The 23,304-nt window shown below is 40.4% G+C and overlaps 1 protein-coding gene across 1 annotated transcript in view; it reads right to left on the bottom strand.

The window, feature by feature from the left end:
• BTBD16 (BTB domain containing 16) overlaps positions 1–23,304 on the bottom strand; it is a 58,925-nt gene that overhangs the window by 3,043 nt on the left and 32,578 nt on the right. Inside the window, exons 12-16 of the mRNA XM_020786447.3 lie at positions 13,531–13,622; positions 9,819–9,901; positions 7,875–7,952; positions 4,082–4,180; positions 733–921 (exon numbers count right to left, since the gene is read on the bottom strand). Of these exons, the coding sequence (XP_020642106.3) occupies positions 733–921; positions 4,082–4,180; positions 7,875–7,952; positions 9,819–9,901; positions 13,531–13,622 (541 nt within the window). The remainder of the gene's footprint in view (positions 1–732; positions 922–4,081; positions 4,181–7,874; positions 7,953–9,818; positions 9,902–13,530; positions 13,623–23,304) is intronic.

Here is a 23,304-nt window from a genome sequence, read left to right as displayed (position 1 = left end):
CACTTGGAAACTACTATCCATATTGTCAACATCTTCTGCATAATATATAGGACTATGTACTATATGTCATGATGCCATCGCATCACACATTTCCCCATCATTGCTCTGCATGACATAATCATGTGACTATATTGGGTATGTGCTCCAAATTTGTTATGAGGGCTACAGAGAGAATTGTCCTTTTGGCAGCATCGACAGGGAAGATAATAGACTCAGCCTAAGCAGAGCAAATAACTTCTCAAATACAACATCAAAGCAATTCTCTCTTCCCATAGTAGCCTGCCTTATCATTAACCTTGTGTTGGGGACGGGGATCTCTCTTTTCTGTCCTGCCAGTGTCTAAATGGGGAAAGTGGAGAAACTCTTCCCTCAAGTTACATCTAGATGGGAACTCCCTTTGTGTCCCACATCCCACTGGGATGGCCTTCAATCAGTTTGCAAACATTTATCTATGTTGTCTCTTTAGCTTGCTGAATTGCTGATGTTTTGAACCTCTCAGGGTTTTGACATTCTCTGAAACACGGCCCAGAGCATTGGTTGACCACCTCGTATGGTTTGGATTATACCTGCCCCTATAAGACCATTGTCTGTCACCAAATGTATCTTCAGATGCCCAGAAATCACACCTCTATAGTTTAGGATTTTATCTAATACACAGTTTGACCTTTCTTCTATTCTGTGCAGACTGCCCTAATGCAAACGCATTGAACAATTTCCATTCCTTTTCCTTACCACGCTTTTGCAGCTGGGCTTCTTAATGCCGAACTTTTGAGTAAGTCTCTCTGTAGTGAATTCTTCCCACTTTCCATCTATTTGGCACTGTGCTTTTATTTCATACTTAACTTCACGCTCTTGCTTTAAGCTGACAGGACTGCGCTCAGCAGTAAAAAAGGATATAATTGGATCTGCATGTTTGACTCTCTGAAATGACAGTGAGTTAAATTTAGTCCTCTGGTTGGCAGTGTGTGTGGGTTGAAGTGCTTCAAAATTCTGAACTGAAAAAATCTTAATTTGGGATGGATTCCTGTCACTCAGTTTGCACAGTTTATTGTGACCTTATGGGTGTTTTTTTTTATTTTTTAAGAAGTAAGATTGCTCTGAGAAGGATCAGTCAGGGAAGGGAAAATATAAAGATAAGGCATAAGCACAGTGAGGAGAATAACAGAAGATGAAACTAGATGTCCCAAATTACAATGGCTCGCTTAATTTTTCCTTGGTTTTACAACCATTCTGATATTACCTGGTGTCCCACCACTAGCTTCCAAAACTCAATTCCACAAGCTCTACAACCAGTACATAGATATCAAGAAGTGCAACAACAGAGGAAGTAGAGGAGGAGAGAACTAACGGACTGGGAGTGAAGGATCTAGCAAACCAGCATAGGACAGATTAGGAGAGAGGGAAGGCATCGGAGGGGGACAGGAAGAGCAAACAAAGAGGTGGAAGATGGATGGAAGAAAAAAGATGGTGAAGTGCATCAGGAAGAGCAAGCAAGATGGGAGAGGATTGAGGCAGAGAGAAGACAAGGCAGAATTGAGGCTTGACAATTATCTGAGAATCAAACCACTATTTTAATATTGACCTCAATGGGAAAGTAGTGGTGAGCTTACAATGATTTGCTTTACAACTGCCATTGAAGGAATCAATTAAGTCAAAAATCTGGGGATCTGTCCTGACACAATATCATTGCCTCCAATCTCTCCATGTTCCTCTTTCATTATATTCTGGGTGAATACTTCCTGTTTCTTTTCTCTCTTCTTTTTAAATGACCATTTCTTGGCCCAGTGGAAGCATTCCTTGAAGTTTCTTGGGCATCAAAATTTGGCCCCCAAGTTCACTGACCCCAACTACACTATATTTATCCAGCAGAGCTAAAGTAGTTTGAAATCCCTTTAACTGCCATGGCTCCATCCTATTGAATCCTGAGATCTGTAATTTGATGAGGTATTTGGCATTTCCGCTAGAGGGTTTTTGTGCATTTCTCTTAACCACATCAGCAAATTCTATGTACTTCACCAAACTACAGATCCTAGGATTGCATAGGATGGAGCCAAAGGAGTTAAAGCAGTCTCAGGCTGCTATAATTGTGGAGCATTTTGGCCACCAGTCTTGACTAGAACTATGTCACTGCAACATCATGCTTACTCACGCAACACAACACAGCACACTCATAAACCTGCTTTCATATTATTTGCTCTTTGTGTATCCTGATATTTATGAAATCTTTTGGTAATTGATTGATTGTGGTTTCAGAGTGGTGTTGATACAGGTGTGCACTAAGTGGGTGGGAGCGGAACTTGCACTGGTGGCAGAGTCTAAAAAGTCACAGAACCTGTTTTGCAGCATTACATTCTCATCTTCACCTTTGACCTGGAGCACTGGGGCAGGGTAAGGACACAGTTCAGGTTTATCATCCATTTCTTCACAACCAGGGCAAAAATCCCTAGGCAGAATCTGTGGTTTGGTGGAGCCAAGGCTCACAAAGCTGGCAGATGGTGACATCATCAACTTAGGAAAGTTGATAACAATCATCCACCACCTTTCTTTGTTCCAAGCTGTTCTTGTTGTAATACAAAGTATTTTGTGGTGGCTTGGCTGTGAATGGGCAATTAAGATACATTATGGTTGTTGTAGGTTTTTTGGGCTGTTATGGAGGTTCTGGAAGTTTTTCTTCCTAACGTTTTGCCAGTCTAGGAAAAAAAAAACACCTCCAGAACATGGCCAAACAGCCTGAAAAACCTACAACAACCATCAGATCCCAGCCGTTGAAGCATTCGAGAATACCTTAAGATACTTGACCATTTTTGTATTTTAAACAATTGTGATGGCTTTTATCATTTTTCTTTGACCATTTCTGTATTCAATAAGTGTGACGGCTTTTAGCTAATACAATAAACTTGATCTTGATCTTGATCTACATTAAGATACATTACTTTGTCAATATAGGTCAACATTGCTGTTTTGGTCTCTCTTAGGAGATGGAGCTATCACTATAATCTGAGAATTTTGTGATCAAGGACAATGAGTACGCCTGCATCTTTATGCATAAACCCAAGATCTGGAACTGATCTTTAGCTGGAGCAAGAGACCAACTGAAGAGACCTCTTGGATTGACTAGGAGCTAGCTGCAGGTGAAGGATCCTGTTCATTTTAACTGCACAGCTCAGAAGTGCTCTGATCGTACATCCGCTCCACAAATGTCTTGACATGCTCTGCTGAGTGATTAGTAACGCAATCCACCAAGACGCAAATCAGTGCAAACCCCTCTAATATGAATGGAAGCTATGGGAAAGGGACATCTGGCACAGCCCAAATGGAAACAGGTTCCACGGGTTTCTCCTTGCAATCAAAAATACCAATGGCTGAATTTTCCTTACCCTAAAATTCCCAGCATGTGACCTTTCAACTTTTAATTCATGTATTTCCATACTGAAAATAATCTGATACATTTGTATCATACGGAATTCCTTACATCTCTCTGTGTACCTCTTTTCTTTTAATTTCCAGTTGGTCTTATTATGTCAAAAGAAGGGGAAAATAGCAGTAAGGGATTACAAAATTTCAGTTGTTGACATCTCCAGGTCGAGCTGAAATAATTCCTATTAGTAACACTGAGGAGCTGTGGCCATTGTGAGTAGATGGTCTTGCGTTAGAGGGACTGACAGTAACTCATTATACAATAGTTTCTTGGAATGCTTAACAGTTCAAGCCAAATTGGGGGTCCCTCATCCCAAGATTTCACAGAGAGCTTCCCCCCACTCCTTTGAGACTATGATAGTGATTCTCAACCTTGGGTAAACCAGCTGCTCTTGGACTGCAGTTCCCAGAAGCCTTTACTGCCAGAGTTTCTGGGAGTTGTAGTCCAAGAACATCTAGGTTGCCCAAAGTTAAGAACTACCAGACGGTGCGAAACTTATAGTAGCTTTCTGTATCCCTTTGTGGATGTGCATGGGAGTGTGCCCTTAGACATGCACACGATTCTGAAACTAAATTTAATGGGAGGTGAAAGTGCTTTGCCTCAGCTGGAAAATAGGCAATGTTACATTGAAAACCGGTTGACTCCTTGAAACGTTTTCCTTACCTGCATGTAAAAACTGTACGCTGAAGCATCATGTCTGACCGCTTTTATCTCAAAGAAGAATCCATAAATGGAAATAATTTCTGCATGGTATCTTGGTTCCTGAAGTAGCCAGCACATTTTTTTTAAAAAAATGCATCTTTATCCCAGCTAATCTCATAACTATGTCAGCAAAAATATCAGCAAACAATCTCTGAACAGGAAGAAATAACTCATATATCTTTGCCAGCCCCCTACAGTGAATATGTTGTTACAAAATTATTTTTGAAGTAAGACCATAGTAAGACAGAGAACCTCTAAACATTCAATGCAAGGAAGTTAAAAATAGCCCTGAGACAACCTAAGCAGCCAAGTGAAATTCTGCAAAAAAAGTGAAGATAAGTGTTTAATAATTGGAAATATTTTGTAAATATTCCAATATTAATCTTCATGTCCTTATTTTCGTGTCCTTAATCCAGCCAAAATCAAGAGTTTTAAATCCAGCTCATTTCAACATGAAAGTTAAGATTGTAGTTAAGGATGCAATCTTATATGCAGTGCTTTCAGGTTTTTGGAGAATGAAAACCTGAGAGGAAGACACTATGAACTCCATGGGACATATCTGTTGGATACCTCCGGGGTATCATTATCTGGCTGCAAAGACAGAGTTTGGGAGTTCAGTCTTCCACTGTGCCTCCTTCACAGGGGCTGGATCTGATGACCCATAGAGTCTTTTCTAGCTCTCTAGTTCCAATAAAATGACAGTGATTAATAGAAATGTAGAACATAATGCTGAATTTCCGTCCTTAAAATCAGTGGCATCTCAAAGTGCTGTACAATGTAAGCCTGTACCTGCTTACTCAGAGGCAAGTCCCTTTGAGTTCAATTGGACTTGCATTTAGTGGGTAGAGAACCACAGTCGATATTTGTTCAAATGACTTTCATGCCCAATTTTAGATTCTTAAACTCATACACTATAAAAATAGTACACTAATATTTTGCTGCTGCTGCTTCTTTTTCTTTAAGAGTGAGAACCTATGTCTTCATTTATTCTTGATAGGAAGGCTAATCCTGAAACATGTTCGGATCTATTTACACAACTGGAGGGCAGGAGGAGAGAGCACTCAAAGCAAAGGCATGCCTGCAGACAATCTAACTCTTTGAAAAGTAAAAACATTAGCAAGCAGTTTGACAGGTCCGATTCCTGTGTTAAAAACTGTACCCTAGGGATACAGTTTATCAGGATATCAACACTTAGCAGGCTGAGCTACAGTAGAGGAGCACGTTTTGTGAAAAACATCACTGGCCACCAATGTACCCTTGTCTGGTTTGAGAGGAGAAACTGAAAAATAGGGCCAAAACTGCCACCTGTTTGAAATATGAACTGGGAATACTTGTGCCAGAAACAAATATTAGCACACATTTCTCTCACATTCATGATTATACAAATTAGATTGGTTCTCTAGTGATTTTTCTCCAGGATTTGAGCACTGAACTCCCTTGATTGGGAGTGCCACAATCACTTTTCTGCAAAAACAGGGTGCTCCAACTGCAATTATAGCCTATTTCTAACAAAAGGTTTTATAAACTTCCTTTAATCTTCTCAAAGGGCTGTGTATCTTAAAGTTATTTTATATAGTCCTAGCGCCTTTCAACAGAGCTACCTCTGCATCAAGAGCTTGCAGCCACCCTGAATAAACTTGACTTGCTGAAACTAGCTACTATTAAAATAGCCAAAATCCTGATGAGCAACTACCTGCTGAGGGAGGCTGACAGGGGCAAAACGTCTCTGTTGGTCCTCCTCGATATTTCGGCAGCCTTCGATACCGTCGACCACGGTATCCTCCTGGGGAGACTCTCTGAGTTGGGAATCGGTGGCCTGGCGTTAGCCTGGCTCCGTTCCTTCTTGGAGGATCGCCCCCAGAGAGTTCAGCTTGGGGAGAGTGTCTCGGCCCCGTGGAGCTCCAACTGTGGGGTTCCACAGGGGTCGATTATCTCCCCAATGCTATTTAACATCTACATGAGGCCGCTAGCTGGGATCATCAGGGGGTGTGGAGCATCGTGTCACCAGTATGCTGATGACACCCAGCTCTACATCTCCTTTTTACCAACTGCAGGTGATGCCGTCCTGTCCCTCCAGCGCTGCCTGGGGACCGTACTGGAATGGATGCAGGAGAACGGCCTGAGGCTGAACCCGGACAAGACGGAAGTCCTGAGGGTGGGGCCCCCCGCGGTTGGTGGCTTGGTCGACTCTCTCTCGTTCGGGGGGGCGACCTTGACTCCGGTGAGTGGGGTCCGCAGCTTGGGCATACACCTGGACCCGACGCTTACCATGGAAACACAGGTAGCGTCGGTGGTCCGCTCCGCCTTCTTCCATCTTTGGCGGATTGCCAAGCTGCGGCCCTATCTCGACACGGGGGCCCTCACTACCTTAGTGCATGCGCTTGTAATCTCAAGATTAGATCACTGCAATGCGCTCTACGTGGGGCTACCTTTGAGGCTGATACGGAAACTTCAGATGGTACAGAATGCAGCAGCCAGACTTCTCACTGGAGGGAGAAAATACCATCATATCTCTCCCATCCTGGCTAGACTGCATTGGCTGCCCATCCGTTTCCGTATCGACTTCAAAGTTTTAATGCTCACATATAAGGCCCTATACGGTTTGGGACCTCGATATCTGGCGGAACGCCTTCACCCACCAAGTTCTACCCGGATCACCCGCGCGAGCCAGGAGGTGAGGTTGAGGAGCCTGACGCCGAGGGAGGCCCGAAGGGAGAAGACACGAAACCGGGCCTTCTCGGCGGTGGCTCCTCACCTTTGGAACAATCTCCCTCCTGAGATTCGCGCGGCCCCCTCCCTGGGCACATTTAAAACCCAGTCAAAAACATGGCTTTATGTTAAGGCCTTCCCTCCTGCCAGCATTTAATCTAACTTAATTTATTTTTCCTCTTTATTTGTCATGTATGATGTATGATTTATGTTATCTTTGTTAATTGATATTTTTATTTTATGTTTCTATAATTGTATTAATACTGTTGTTAGCCGCTCAGAGTGATATAGATGTATCAGATGGGCGGGATATAAATCAAATAAATAAATAAATAAATAAATAAATAAATAAATACAAGTGCACAAGCTGGGATTGTATCAGCTGCATTAGAGCTGAGGCAGAAGTGCTATCCACAAAGCACTACTGTCAGTGCATTCTGCAATTGGCCATGCAAGGGAATGTGCAACTGATGTGCAGCTCCTTGTTGCCATGTATAATGCCCGTCACATTTACACCAACATAACTTTATGTTATGCTGGCATAAATAGGATTTTACCCATTGTCAACAGTGAATATCGGTTTGCTTTTTTTACTTGCTGGGGAAAGGATTAAATATTGCATATTACAAAGTAAGTATGAAAACTATTTTACTAATTCCTGCCTTCCCATCGCTAAGACTTTAGCCCGCGGTGGTTCTAGGCATAGTCAGTCCATTAGGTCAACTGAGGTGTTTCTGAAAATCAGCCTCAGGCTATAACCAGCCAACTCCCTCCTGTCTCCATTCTTATCAGAGCTTCAAGAGGCAGGGAACTGCCAGACTCAGAATCTGTTTGTGTACAGTGGGTGGACAGAAAGGGAGAGAGGGAGGGGGAGGAGAAGAAGGAAGCACAGCAGGTAGCTGCAGGTTTTCCCCTTGGCTCTGCCCACAATTGACTTCAGTAATACCAATCACATGAAGTGGCAAACATATTTGGGTGCTCTTAGATTACCAGCATATTTTCAGTTCCTTCTCCACTATGTTTAGCAGATCTTCAGCTGAGTTACCTGTGTAAGAACTAGACCAAATCTCACTGCCTGAGTGTTAAAATCCCTCTGAAATGCCATGTCACCACCATTTTCCAGCTGAAAGGAGGAGAAAAATATTACCTGTTATGTAGAGTTCTTGAGTTCAATATTTATTTATTTATTTATTTATTTATTTATTTATTTATTTATTTATTTATTTATTGATTGATTGATTGATTTATTGATTTGATTTGATTTGATTTGATTTGATTTGATTTGATCTGATCTGATTTGATTTGATTTGATTTGTATCCCACCCATCTGGTAGAATCTACCACTCTATCATTCAATAAAACACAGTTTTCAGTATGTCAAGGGACGTGGTGGCGCTGTGGGCTAAACCGCAGAAGCCTGTGCTGCAGGGTCAGAAGACCAGCAGTCATAAGATCGAATCCACGCAACGGAGTGAGCTCCCGTCGCTTGTTCCAGCTCTTGCCAACCTAGCGGTTCGAAAGCATGCAAATGCGAGTAGATAAATAGGTACCACCTTGATGGGAAGGTAACAGCGTTCCGTGTCTAAGTCGCACTGGACATGTGACCACGGAAGATTGTCTTCGGACAAAACACTGGCTCTATGGCTTGGAAACGGGGATGAGCACCGCCCCCTAGAGTCGAACACAACTGGACAAAAATTGTCAAGGGGAACCTTTACCTTTACCTTTACCTTTCAGTATGTCAGAAGGAACAATAAAATGTTTTGGTTTCTATCTCATTTATGCTTTAGCCTTCCTAATACTATTACAAAATATTATAGGTTTTCAGTGCAGCTATCTAAATTTGCATCAATGGTTCTTTATATCTTGAATGACTGATCCTTGGCTAGAACATGGTGGGTCCCTGTCAGAGAGAATTTATACTCTGTGGCTGAGGTGAACTAGTGCCAGCAGCTGAAAAGTGGGTTGCATCTGATGAAGTGGCTGCAGTGCAGTCTGTGAACATTTATGCCAAATAGAACTTGTCATGGTTGTTGTGGGTTTTTCGGGCTCTTTGGCCAGATTGGTGAAACGTTAGGAAGAACAACCTTCAGAACACAGCCAAAGAGCCCGAAAAACCCACAACAACCATCGGATCCCGGCCGTGAAAGCCTTTGCGAATACATAGAACTTGTCATATTTTTAAAGTGACAGAAGACCCCTTGTTTTTGACAACAACTAGGAGCTCGGTTTTAATTTAGTATTAAAATTAAAATATGTTGCCTTTCTCCCTGTAGGAGACACAACACAGCTCACAACAATTAAAACTATACAATAATGATAGGTTATACCATTAAAACTATATTAAAATATAAACATTTATCAATATTAAAACCACAATTACAAGCTATTTCAGAAACATGTATAAATCTATACATTCAATAAATATAGCATTTATGATACACACACACACCCCGCATATCATTGCTGAAAAGCCTGCCTGAAAAGGAAGGTCTTTACCCAATGATGAAAGGACAAGAAAGTAGGGGACAACCTGGTTTCATTGGGCAGCATATTCCCACATATTTTGTCTAATAAAATGTGATGAACACATTTGACTCATCATTATCATCATTGTCATTAAACCATGTTTAAAATTCTATTCATGTCTCCTCCCCCCCCCCGACATTTCTCCATTGAGCTCTGTGTATAACTTCCAGGTGTTAGTTCAGCTTTGGATATAAATAGCAAATAGAATTTCTAGCCATCTGCAACAGGGGATTTTTTTAAATAAAAAAAATAGGGCTGTCACCATCTAGTTATGAAAAAACTTCCATACATCTGGTACAGGAGATGGCTTCCTAGTTAGAAGGTATCCCTTTGAGAGAGAGCTGGCTCATTGTAGGAACTGATGTAGATATACCAGGAAAATACATCAAATAAGAAAGCTGTGAAGCTAAACTGGAGTACAATTTCCTATTTTCTTGCTATAGTAAGCATACCAACTCACTGCATGGTAATGATCGGACAAGATCCTGGTTAGCCATGGCAAAGGAAGGAAGTTAATCTCCCATAGTTCCTCCAGATGCTTGCCTTTGGGAAGAGAAGAACTTAAGTTTGGTTGGTGTTAATGAGGGGAAAAAAATCAAAGCAATTATATTGTGGATACTGATAGTGTAGCAGCAGGTATAGCTCATAAGGGGTGGGATAACTCAAGGGTTGTGGTGCCTGGCTGCAGAACCATGGAGTTCAAATTGCCACTGCGCCTCATGGGAGAGAGTTCAGCAAGATCACAGCTGAGCATACTGTATGTGGCTGATAGTGTTCATGTGCCCTGCCACAGGTATAGCTTGGGGAGGTTATGGGGTCTTAGAGTGCGCCTAGAAGAAGAGACGAGTAAAACACAGGTGAGTATCTTATGCCTAGGAAAGCAGGGAGAGTCACCACAAATCAAAATTGACTTGGTGGCGCATAACAATTACAAACACAAAAACTGAATAGACAAATGTATGAGCTGAGCTTTAAAACCTCCTATCTGGTTGAGGGACATGGGCAACAACCGAGAAAACCACAACGCCTACGCAGAGAGAAGACGAACCTAACTCAGTTCCGAGAGCAGGATTCAGACGAATTAGCAGTTGAAGGTATTATATCAGCCTATTCAGTCACTGTATTGCATAGCTGAATAGTTTAGGTATGGTAGCAAGTTCAATTCCCCGTTGTGCCTCCTGTGAGTAGAGCCAGCCTGTGTAGCCTTGGGCAAGTGACACAGGTCCCAGCATATCCCCAGAAGAAGGAAATGGTAAACCACTTCTGAATATTTTCTAACTGAAAACCCTAAAAATTGTCACCATTTAGTCAGTATTGACTTGATGACACATGATATGATATGACACTGTACTACGAATGCCAGCCCTCACGTGGCTTGTTCCTGTGTGAGAGAAGAAACAACATTTTTTCACCACTTATGAGTACAGGAGGTATTTTTTGTTAGTCTCAACTGGAGTTTTCATATTTACAACAATGATTTTTCTAATAATGCAAATTATGCAAAACTACAATAGCTGCTGTCATTTTTCATAGACTTTTAAAAATTAGAAGCATCATATGGGTTCTTTGTGTCATTTTGATCAAGCAGCCAATCCTCATGTGTTTGCTTTATGTGTAATAGTCATTTGCACACAGACATTTTATGCAAATTGCAGAAACGTGGAAGGAAAAAATGAGACACTTCTTCCCTCTTCTGTTTGTACCACCACGAATCTCTCTCCTCACAGACTGTCACCAAAGACAGAAAAGCATACCAATCCACTGTTGGAAGAGCATACCAATGCATTGCTAGATCTGCTCTCATCAACAAGAACAGCTCACAAACAGTTGAGTCAGATCTAAAAAGTCAGATGTGGTGGGTAAGTGATCTAGATAACCAGAGCGAACACCCTCAGGACTGGGGTGCACCAGGCAGATGTGCTATTTGATTATGATGTTAAATATGTTTTAATTGAAACATCATTTTTTCCAAAGGTTGGCCCTGTCTGTGACAACTCCAGATTGTGGGTTGAGATACACTTAGACATAATTCTCTTTCTCTCTCTCCCTCTCTATTTCTGTCTCTCAGTTTGCCAAATCACATACAGTATAAATATATATATAAAAGAGCAAACTGGCAGAATCTCAGGAGGTAAACTACCCCATGCTAACAGACTGCAGGTCACATCTGACTGCCGCAGAAGGCGATAAGGTTGGAAGCAGAGCTATTTCACCAAATTTGTTGACCTACCATTAGCTCGAAGGTTCCTCCCTTGACTATCACTATGTACTAGCAGCCACTCCAGAGGGAATTTGGAAATCCAACTCCACAGAGCTCATAAGTGCTCTGATAGGCTTTTATTAAAACCAATTGGCTTTGACTGGAATATTAAATCAAAGCAAAATGTGCTGCTTATATACTGCCCCATAGCATGTAAAGCACTCTGTGGGTAGTTTGCAGTTTAATTATGCAGGCTATACATTGCTCCCCTTGCCATCCAACCTCAGAAGGATGGAAGGTTGAGTCAACCTTGAGCCAGCTACCTGAACCCGGGATTGAACTCAGATTGTGAGTCTTCACAGCAGTACTGCAGTTTAACCACTGCACTCAAGGCTCCTTAAGTGTGTGGTTATTATAGATCAGGGTTGAGCTAAATGCTTCTGTCCATACATAGTTGATTCTCCCTCTCAGTACATCAGCCATATCTGGAAGGACACACTATGCTCAACCATAATAGGACACCAGAGTATGAATTTTGTAGTGTTGTATTTACTTTATATGCTTTGAAAGCCACCTTGGAAATTTTAGTAAGTTGTACTTATATTATTTTTAAATAAATAAAATTTAATTGGCCACTGGAACTTCTTATTTCTGATTCATTCCACTGTATACTACATTGATTTATTCTCAACTCTACCCTTGTCTAGCCACAGCATCAAAGACTGAATCAATTCACTACTCCAGCAGCTGACTCTCCTTTTGACTTAGCACCCATTCGTGCTCCCACTCATAATTCTACCAGGGCTGAACATCGTCAGACAAAGGTTTTCTTTGTCAACGCTGCACAGATCTTGACTTGTTAGAATTTAGGGTTTCCACAGTTCACATTTGTGCAGCTTTTCCTGTGATGTGTTCCTGCAGGCTGTACACCATGCCAGGGATCAGCTTTAATGACATGTGGCCAGGTTTTATATTAACCTGCCTCTGAGATGTCCACACCATAATGAGGGAGAAATTAATTTGGCTCTTGTCTGTGCTACCACTGTAAAAGAATACATATTTGCTTATATGAAAGGGTGAGTCTCTGTTTAATGGCCGGATATACTTTTGTGTGATGTCACTCCAGTTGGTTTGGGCTGAATGGAGGAGACGTGACATGGTCCTGCTATTGAAAGCAGCTATTATTTCAGTACAATTGTAGTGAGAAAGTGGCTGAATAAAAAGATTTTTTTAAAGAGTGTGGTTGCTTTTAAAGACCTTGCAACAATACACTTCCTTTCTCTTTTCTCCCTGACATCACAAAAAGTGCACAGTAGGTCCTTTCAGAGATTTGGAGTTATATAAAATTTTAATAGTCAGAGTAGTTTTAATAATCACAGACCAGAATGGAATTTGAGAATAAGGTGAAGGGCAATGTTTCTGTATTGCCTTCCCCCAGAAATCCTTGCACAGAACAGTGGCAGTGCACATGCAGCCACCCATTGAGAAAATCTTCCCCCATATGGAACCCTGCACCACTGGCCACACTGGCTGGAGATGCAGAACCATGCCATGTTGGGGAGGGCAGCTTTAGGCTCCTTTTACTAAAGAGGTAGTTTAAATTGTCAACTGTGAGAGTGCTGAGCCACTCTTGGGAAGGAGGACAGATAATTCCACACACTGGGAATTGCTTAGCATAATAGGTCACAACTAGAGTAGGCCCACTGAACTAATGGAACTTAGGGAGGCATTGACTCACCACATTCAGTGGGTTACTATTCTAAGCAACAGGATTTCAGCCAATGTAATGTAACATAACTCATTTGGAGAAAGAGTTGACTATCCTCATATGCAGTTCATAACTTCAGTTCTATCTTATTTCATTAATGCATGTTTACATATCAACACAGTTTTGCAAAAGTTGGATCTGTCCTTTCATTACAACATTCATCTTAATCAACCATTCTATATATCAAAGGGAAAGTCAGCTTACTTGAAGTGATGCCATGTAAGCGGAGTGACTGAAAAATAGCTATGTATCTCTGTCCAATTTCCCTTTCCAGGAAGGCACATATCTTGGGTAAGCTGAAAACATAACAATGGAGCAGAAAACTTTATTTAACCCCAGCATTATTTCCTATCCAGATTTAGTGCTGCTGCAAACAATACACATGTTCTACATGGAATGCACTTGCAGTGCAGAATAATGTATGTAGAAAATTATGAGATTTGAGCAAGGTACTGAGAAGTACTGAGAGAGTCACTTAAGTGTGCATGTTTTATATGCATGTGAGATTCTGCATGCTTTCTCCACCTCTACCCCATCCCACTTTTTCTTACACATGACTTCCATGTTTCAAAGAATCTCGTGACCATGTGATAGTCAAATTTAACCCACATACATAATTTTCCTTGGATTTAATTATTTGATTATCATCTCATTAAAGTCCTCCTCAGTGAGACTGCAGGGGATGTGAGATCAGATACTGGAAAAGTTACTTTATCGGAGTATACTCTTAGATGCTCCTGGTCAGCATGGGTGCTGGCCCTATTGGTTGGAGGATTTTAGGTGCTCTCACCCAAATTTGCCATACTGGCTGGGTTATACTGGTAGTTGTAGTCCAGAAAAAAAAAGATCTCTTGATTATCTGTCTGAAACATTAACTGTTATGCTTCCAATGTGATCTGTATCTTTATAGAAATCTTACTTGGTGCTCATGGAATCTTGGATCTAAAATTTCCCATTGACATTATCTATTGGGCCCACTGGGAGGGATGCTAAGTGGACATTGGATGCTCCAGGCCTCCCTCCCAGATATTTGAGGACAAGGGGTGTCAAATATAGACACAAGCAGAAAAGAAAATATAACTTAAAATGTCTGCTATTGCAGAGGAAGGAGAAAATGAGAGCAGCTGTTTATCACTACAGGAGAGCAGCATGTAGTTATAAACTGTGGTTCAGTTCAGTGTGCATGAACCTAAGGTTTGTGGAATCATTGCTACCCTCTCTGGTTTGGCTGCCATGAAGCTCTTACTTCTATTTTCAGATGGACTAGGATCTAATCTGAATCATAAAGTGTGGTTAAACCTAATTGTGATTTAGTGAAACAAGCCAGTATTGTAAACTGAGGTTTGATGTTGGCCATTTCAGTAAACCAGTTTTAGGAATTGCTATATTAAAATTAATCAAGTTGGACATGTGCTCATGGAGAAGAGCAACTAAGTTCAGTTTGTATTTTAACAAAAGTGGCTGATGTTCAGTTTTATATTTTTGCATAAACATGTATCCAGAAGTAAGTATTAGCGTAATGGCGGTGCTCTTTCTTAAGTTAGGGAAGCTGCAAGGTGCACAAACTCAATGAAATATTCTTCATATATTGCCTAGGAGTGGCAAAGCATATTTGGTCCAAGAGATCCAGGTTGAAGTCCCCCTCAGAGCCATAAAATGCACTGAATGATTTTTCTCTTTCCACCTAACTTTCCTTGCAAGGTTGTTTTTAGGATACGTTCAAAGGAGCAGACTCTGCACACAGCCTCTGTTGGTTTGGTGAAATATCATTTGTATGTGTGTGTGTGTGTGTGTGTGTGCATACATGTATATGTATATATGTACTTACAGATGGATGGATGTATACACACACACACAGACATATATATGCACTTATGTATGTATGTGTACACTTTTATAAAAACATTATATGTATGAAAACATTAATAAATAATAGTAAAAAACCAACCATCCAAATTCCAATTACGTTTCATATATAGAGATACACATTTAAAATCTTTTTTTTCCCAATCTGGAAGTTAAACAATGAAAATGAATTTTAGCAAAATCAAAGATGGAATTTTTCACCTTTGATTTTTTTAAAACCTTTTGTTATGAATTTAAATACCAATTTAATATATCATTGTCAAAAAGTCATCCTTTAAATTTAAACATTATCAAATTAGCTTTTTTATCTTATTAACAATTAACTAAATCTCCTTTTTCTGACTAGACTCCTTAGTAAATTATATTTAAGATTATATATTATTTTGGATTTGGATATAACACCAAGTTGCAGCTTAAAGCTGGAAGCAAAAGCATCTAATCTTTTTCTCACTGTCACATCAGAGTAGGTGGGGCAAAAGAAACAGCAGAAAAGCCCAAAACTTTCATGTGAAGGTAAATCATAGTTTATTGTTACATTTTGATTTAGCCATGGTTTAGTAATTCTACAATAGCTTCCCCCCCAGTGCCTGAAAGTTTGATTTAAGAATAATATATAATCTGGAAATATTAATTTATTGATACAGTCATGAAAGTTTATGTACAAGGCATCTCAAAGGTTGTTCCCAAGGTTTATGAGAGTCCTAACAGTAGGTAATATCTAACCATCAATTTAGATTATATAATCATTAATAGAAAATAGGCACTTCGAGGCTAGTTCTTTGCCAAGAGGAAGCAGCCAGAAGCAGAGAGCTGGTAGACTAAACAAAACTGTTAAGGACTGTCAAGAGGTCACTGATCTAAGCAAAGTACTTAGGACAACATTCAACAAACAAATCCAAATTTTTGAAATGGCACAACAGGCAAGGAAGCCAACATCATTGTTAGGGATGCTGCACATATATATTTAGTTTCATAAGCAACTTTCTAAACTGGTTTACAGACGAGTCTAGGTAACTTTGTTTTTAAATGCAGCTAGTATGGCCGAAGAATTGATGCTTTTGAATTGTGGTGCTGGAGGAGGCTCTTGAGAGTCCCCTGGACTGCAAGGAGAACAAACCTATCAATTCTAATCAAGCCTGAGTGTTCACTGGAAGGACAGATCCTGAAGCTGAGGCTCCAATACTTTGGCCATCTCATGAGAAGAGAAGACTCTTTGGAAAAGACCATGATGTTAGGAAAGTGTGAAGGCAAGAGGAGAAGGGGACGACAGAGGATGATTTGGTTGGACAGTGTCATCGAAGCAACCAACATGAATTTGACACAACTCCGGGAGGCAGTGGAAGATAGGAGGGCCTGGCATGCTCTGGTCCATGGGGTCATGAAGAGTTGGGCATGACTTAACGACTAAATGACAAGTATGGCAAAGGAGCCATCTTTGTACCCAATTCTGTCCTCATGCTTTATATATCCCCTGAAGATTATACAGTTAGGCATAACTTTAGCAGAACCAGCCAAAGAGTGTGCAGCCTTCTGAGTCCTATAAAACTCTTCACTGGCTTAACAGCATACAACATTTGGAATTAAACAGGGAAAGATTGTGCATTAGTTTATGACATTTTGGTTTGGTCCCAATATAAGAATTACCTAGCTGTAGATTTTTCTCACCCCCGTGGATAAGCAAGTCTACTTTTGCTGTTTGTGACAAAATTATATGCAAAAATGCCATTTTAAAAAATCTATATGTGTATGATAGGCAAAAATGTTGGATACAGGAACATGAGCTAGAAGTGAAAATGCTTTGTGGGCTCATCCATGAGGCTCTGTAAAATTTCTGAGATTTTCCTTTGAAGAGCTCTTACCCTATATCATTACACACATTGCTTTGCAATTTGTCTGTTTCAAAAAGCAAGTTAGGTAAAATAGCAAGTTTAGAAGTACTGTAAAGTTGTTTTAATATCTACTCAGGCAACTGATTATAGAAATACAGAGCAAAGCCCTTTGGATCTAATTTGACAGTCGTTTAAAACCTGCCTAAATTTCTGCCCTGTGTTTCTCAGTCAATTTCCCCTTTATGCCTTTCTTTGTAGAAAAATAATTACTATGTTGGAAGCTGTTGAATTTCTAAAATGGCAATCATTTATTAAGGAAGCTCTAAAAATGAAACTATTCTAGCTGACTCCCCCCCCCACTTCTCTAAGTAGTTTTTTAAGACTTCATTTGCAACTTTGTCCAATCCGTGTTCAGCTATTTTGAATACTTTTATTTTTATAGATGCAAACCAGCCGGAAGTGAGCTCTCAGAAAACCAAAACACACACACCACGCACGCCTTTGAGAAGTCAGAACAGAATCAGCTCCCTCTTGCTTTAATACATCTCAAGAAGCAGAAAGGAACTGGAATGTGGTTTCCCCTCTGCATTAAACAATAGATTGCTTCCAATTTCAATGACTTTGCCTACAAAATAGTGGCGTTTCACTGATTTTATTACAACACAATATATTTGAGTTCAAGCCATGATTTCAGTGAAATTCATATCATAATTTTGCTAAATAGTTCTCTTGAGTGATGCCAGCATTTCTTTGAGCTACACATACATATTTTCCCCCCAACTGTTTGTTTTCTGCTGGAATCCAGTATGTGCCAGCCTCACCTCTTTTCTCTGCTATGTAGAAGTGTGCGAAAGTTTGTCTAAAGCATACTGCTGGAATTGCAGATCAAACATTGCGAACATTCAGTGCTTGAGTGTTGTGCTTGAAATGCAGGTCACATTTTTATTTTAAGTACAGCTATTTGGATCATAACTTTCCTTTTGTGAAATATCATCATCATCATAAAACTGCAGAGCTGGAAGGGACCCTATGGATCATTGATTCCACCCCCTGTCAAGGAGGCCCAGTGAGGAACTGAACTCCCAATCAGATGCCTAAACCACTGAGTTCCCGGCAGTTCTCCATCCACCCATTCCTGACCCTCCCCAAAGCTCCCCATCACCCTTTCCCCACCTTTCCTCAAGGCAATTTAAGGAGACTAAAATCTCTGTGGTCCCAAATATATTTCTGGACTATTTTCTTATGTAATGGCCACCCTCCAATCTGTTTCCTTCTCTTTTTTTCTTTGATACATGTGCATGGCTTAAACAATGTGGGCAAAATCAAAGGGGGAAAGGGGGGAAGAGGCGGGGAAAGCAATATATGGTGACACTTAAAAGATGGACTAAAGGAGTAACTACACTGGCCATTTACCCTGCAATTTACATGGGATTGTGCACAGATGAATTTGGATTAAAACCTGGTGGCTACACAATGTAAGGCTCACTGTGGGGAAGCCCATTGCGGAATCTTCTCTTTGGGACAGGGAACTGTGGGTTTTTTATTTTTGTACAGTCACTGGGAATGGTTTGAATTTGTTCCATTTGGTCTGACTTTTGTCACGGGGGGGACAGCTCCCGTCAACCTGGTGCCCCATGTCTCCAAATAGTTTCTTTTTAGAAAGAAGAAAGGTGGAAATCGCCAATCAGCAACTTGTTAACCCTTGAAGGCAGCTTTTGCTGTGGGAGCGCCATGAAAATTAAGCTCTCTGCCTCTGCCCCTGCCTTGCTGACTCCTGCAAGCTCATCTGGATGACTACAGCGATTTCATCTGGGAAAACCCCATTTGATAAGCCAGGAATCACAGAGAATCAAACCATATTTTCCCTGCTGTGTAGTTTCACCATTATGCACTGTTGTCTCAGGAACTGTTACACTGGGTGACTTAAGAGAAAATCCTCTCATCTTTCCACTTCTCTTTGCAGCAGCCTCTGCACTGCCATTTCCTTAGTGCTCACTACTGCTACCTCCTGGAATTTGAATCCAGCCTTCTATAGCGTACCTATAGAAGGCTGGATGCAACAACAGATGGGAGAATCTCTGGCCCATGGACCTAACTGGGCTTCCCATTCTGAGTTACAGAGTTTTCTTTGTGTCCTTCTGTCTAGCAACCCATCTTGATTCTTAACTATCCTTTCCAGTTTCTTGCTAGTTGCTTTTACAAATTTCAGTCTTCTGATTTCTTGGCTGTAGTCTTCATTTTGACTGATGACTGAATCAGAGTGTAGAAAATTGTCCACTTTTAATTTTTTCATTGTCACATTAAAGTTACATAAGTGTTCTGTCATCATTATCTTTGTGCAGCTCTAATCCTGCTTTTGTACTGTCTTCTTTCACCTTCCTAAGTATTTCTTCGAAGCTATGGCTATTTTCTGTCATTAATATTATGCCATTCACATGTCCTAAATTACTAATATTTCTTCACTGTTCCTTCACTGAAGGAGGCAATGCAGCCAAGGCAATATATCTGTGAAAAACAGATTCTTGGGACACATGGGGAGGTGGCTATTGCTTTTATATCCAGTTCTAGGCCTCAGAGAGCTAGCAGCCCACCAGTATTGGATACAGAATGTCAGATTAGGTTTGATATTGGTATGATGCAGGAGTGCTCCTTTTACGTTGGCCGTGCCATATGGCAAACTGCTTTTTGAAACAATGCTCAGTTTTAAAATAAGAGTTGCAAGATGGCAGATGGGGCCACTGTTTGACAGTGCTACCTTGACTTTCCGGAATTAGCTTAGATGTGTGATTCTTTGGATACTGTCCCATCACTGGAGCTTGGCAGCAGTTTGCAGCAGAGGATTTTCTGCAGCTGCTTTGGCGAACGATGTAAGGCTTAGAAGCTTTTATAAATGAGCACAATGCTACCTAGCATCTCACGGGGCTGTTCAACAATGGTAAGCTTTGTGTTTCTACTCTTTCACTGATGGTTTCTGGAAGGACACATGTCATCTTGAGAGAATCCTCTTGACTTGACTCTACAATCCTCTTTGCCAGACTATTTTTGTACAGACATTAAACAGTGTTTGGAACATTTGCACCTGCTCTTCACAATGCAATGTTACAATAAACAAAGCCCACTACGCTAGGCTGAGTGGCCTAAATCCAATTGCTAGAATCAACTAGAGTATCAGCATTACATCAAGTGCCAAAGGGCACATCAACACCTATAGAAATCCCATTTATTAAAAAGGTCTCCTCTAACTGGCATGAGCACCTGGTTTAACATATTTTAATGAGTCGACTTATAAACTACAGTTAGTTGGGTGCTGTGTTGCATTTTAACTGGGGTTTTCCTCATGCACAATCCTATATTTACACCAGTTCATACACCACAGTCTTAATATGGATTAATAGCAATTGAAACAAGATGTAAAATCACACTTTAGTCCAGTGAAATAAATTGGTCTAAGCATTTATTTATTTATTTATTTATTTATTTATTTATTTATTTATTTATTTATTTATTTATTTATTTATTTATTTATTTATTTATTTATTTATTTATTTATTTATTTATTTATTTATTTATTTATTTATTTGTATTCATGATTTGTTGTGTGCACCAGTGGCCATTTTGTGGAATTAAGTCTCTCTAAACTTTACACAAACTACTTTCAGGTAATGTGCTTAAAACATGGGAACTACAACCATCTCTATGACACAATCCGTTCCTCCTGGTTTGACTCCTTATGAATCCTACTCAGTTTTCCTTACCATAGTGGAGCCTCACTGAAATCTGGATACCCATGTTCCAGAGATCATGCTGCATACATGCAAAAGCCATATATGGCTTAAAAATAAAAACTGACTGAGTAGCTTTTAGTACATTGACCATGAAACATTTACAAAAAGAAAGACACATAAAGCAACTGTATGATTATAACTGACCATAACATAGCAATACAAATCATTAGCAACAGTTAATGATCAATTTTAGGGCCCCTGCACACATATTAAAAGCAACAGCTCACCAGAACAGCCCAGAAAAAAATACCAGTGTTGGATGAATTAACTCCCATCTAGCCTTTTGATAATATTTACACTAAAATATGTGACAATATGTCAATATCTCCACAGCTATAGAGATGAAAGAGCTTTCTGGAAGTTGAGTCCTGGCAATTGGACTTCTTTCTTATTAGGTTGAAATATTTCAGTACTCATCCAAGTGGCTTCTTCAGTCTGAGGAGAGTTGCTAAAATACCCCTGCTATATTCTCCCCATTGGTTTCACTTTCCCCTAGTCTGAATAGGCTTGATAGATCCACAAAGGAAAATCCCACTTCTGTAGTCCTTCTCCACCCCTTGTCAGGAGTCGTTATCAGTAGCCTTTTTGGTGGGTTTGGTCCTGTTTTTTCTGGGGACAGATGAAAGGGCAGCATGATAAATAGCATATGGATTGTATCTAAGGCCTCCACTTCTGTTGAATGAGGAGGTTTCTATATGCACATGTATGGTCTCCCTGACCCGTCTCTCAAACCGCCTATCTTCTCGGTCCATAATGAGTACATCTTCATCATCAAATGGCAATGTCCCAACCCAGCAGGATGATGGAACAATCTGAGACCCAGAGGCAATGGAAGAATTTGGTCATTCCTTACATGGCCAATGTGTCTGAAAAGCTCAAAAGGATTTTTCGTAATCACCACATACCTGTGCACTTCAACCCACAAACACACTCAGAGACTCATCCACCCTAAAGACCGGACACTAAAACACAACAGGAGCAATATAGTATATGCGGTCGAATGCAAAGAGGAGTGTTTTGAGCTCTACACTGGAGAAACCAAACAGCCACTAAACAGGCGAATGGCCACAAACAGGAGGGGCAATGGTTCAGGTTCACAATCAGCAGTATTCCTTCATTTGAAGGACAAATAACACTTATTTGATGACCAAGATAGGTGGTTTGAGAGCCGAGTCAGAGAGGCCATACATGTGCATATAGAAAATCCCTCACTCAACAGGGGTGGAGGCCTTAGATACAACCTGTCTCCTATTTATTATGCTGCCCTTTCATCTCTCTCTAGAAAGATCAGGACCACACCCACCAGAAAGATGACTGTTAATGACTGTTAACAACCCATGACAATGGGTGGAGAAGAACTGCAGAAATGGGATTTTCACTCACCAGCAGTCCTTTGTCCATCTAGAGAGCCTATTCAGACCAGGGGGAAGTGAAACCAACATGGGGTTCTCTTACAAACTCTCCTCAGACTGAAGAACTTGTTTGAATGAGTAGCAAAAATTTCAATGTAATAAGAAAGAAGTCCAGCTGGCATGACTCAATTTCCAGATAATCTCACCTGGATGACTGAGAATCTTCACAGATTTAACCTGATGAGTTATTCCTTCATATCACCATTCCAGCTTCTGAGATCTCCTGACATTATCATGCCAGTGTAAAAGATAACGAGGGCTTTAGATAACAAGAGCTTTTTAATAAACAAAGACATCCTGATTCTTGTCCCTTTCCAGATGTGGAAGGCTGCAACATGTTATGTAAGTTAAAGGAATACAGATGTGTAAATGATGAAACAAAGTGGAAGTGCAATATATTTCAACAGTAAGGTTAAAACAAATTAGGCTTCTATTGGGGATGCAATTCTACATTTAGATAGCAAAATATGTTGGAAAACTAGAGTACTTAAGCATATTCATATGGTGCTGATTAGTTTTTGTGGGACCTATACACAGATCCTGCAGGGTGTACTCAGCTTATGCATATGCATTGCATAAGGCTTCCTCATTTTCCACTTTAACTTTCATATACAAAGTGCTTCTTAGGTCAAACTGGTAAATAATGATTCACCCACCACTCCAGCTCATTTCCTATCTCTTGATGAAAAGGAAAAGAGGGAGGGAAGGAGGGAGGGAGAGGTTGTTTCCAGGCATGGGAGCTCCATTTGAAGCCAAACAGTAATTTCTTTATAGTGGGTACATGACTCATAGGAAAGAATGTCTCATGGGGATAGTAGCAACAAAAACAAAATTTTAAAAATGGACAAAGTTGGGAAGATCTGTTTAAAAAGAACAAAGATGACCAAAACTAATTTCATATGCAAGGCTTGAAACCCATATTAGCTTTAACTGAATTAAAATGTGAGTGTATGCCCAAAGTTGGCCTTACCGTTAGGCATAGTGAAGCAGCTGCCTTAAGCAACAGATATTTGTTGCTATGAAAAGATAGGAAAGATGTTGTTTATTGTCAGAGAGGGGGACATGTATGTGTGGGGGTGGGTGGGT

This window comes from Pogona vitticeps, chromosome 3 (assembly GCF_051106095.1).
Source record: "Pogona vitticeps strain Pit_001003342236 chromosome 3, PviZW2.1, whole genome shotgun sequence".
Lineage (NCBI taxonomy): Eukaryota > Metazoa > Chordata > Lepidosauria > Squamata > Agamidae > Pogona > Pogona vitticeps.
The sequence above is the reverse complement of the archived record's forward strand: the minus strand, read 5'-3'. Positions and strand labels throughout refer to the sequence as shown.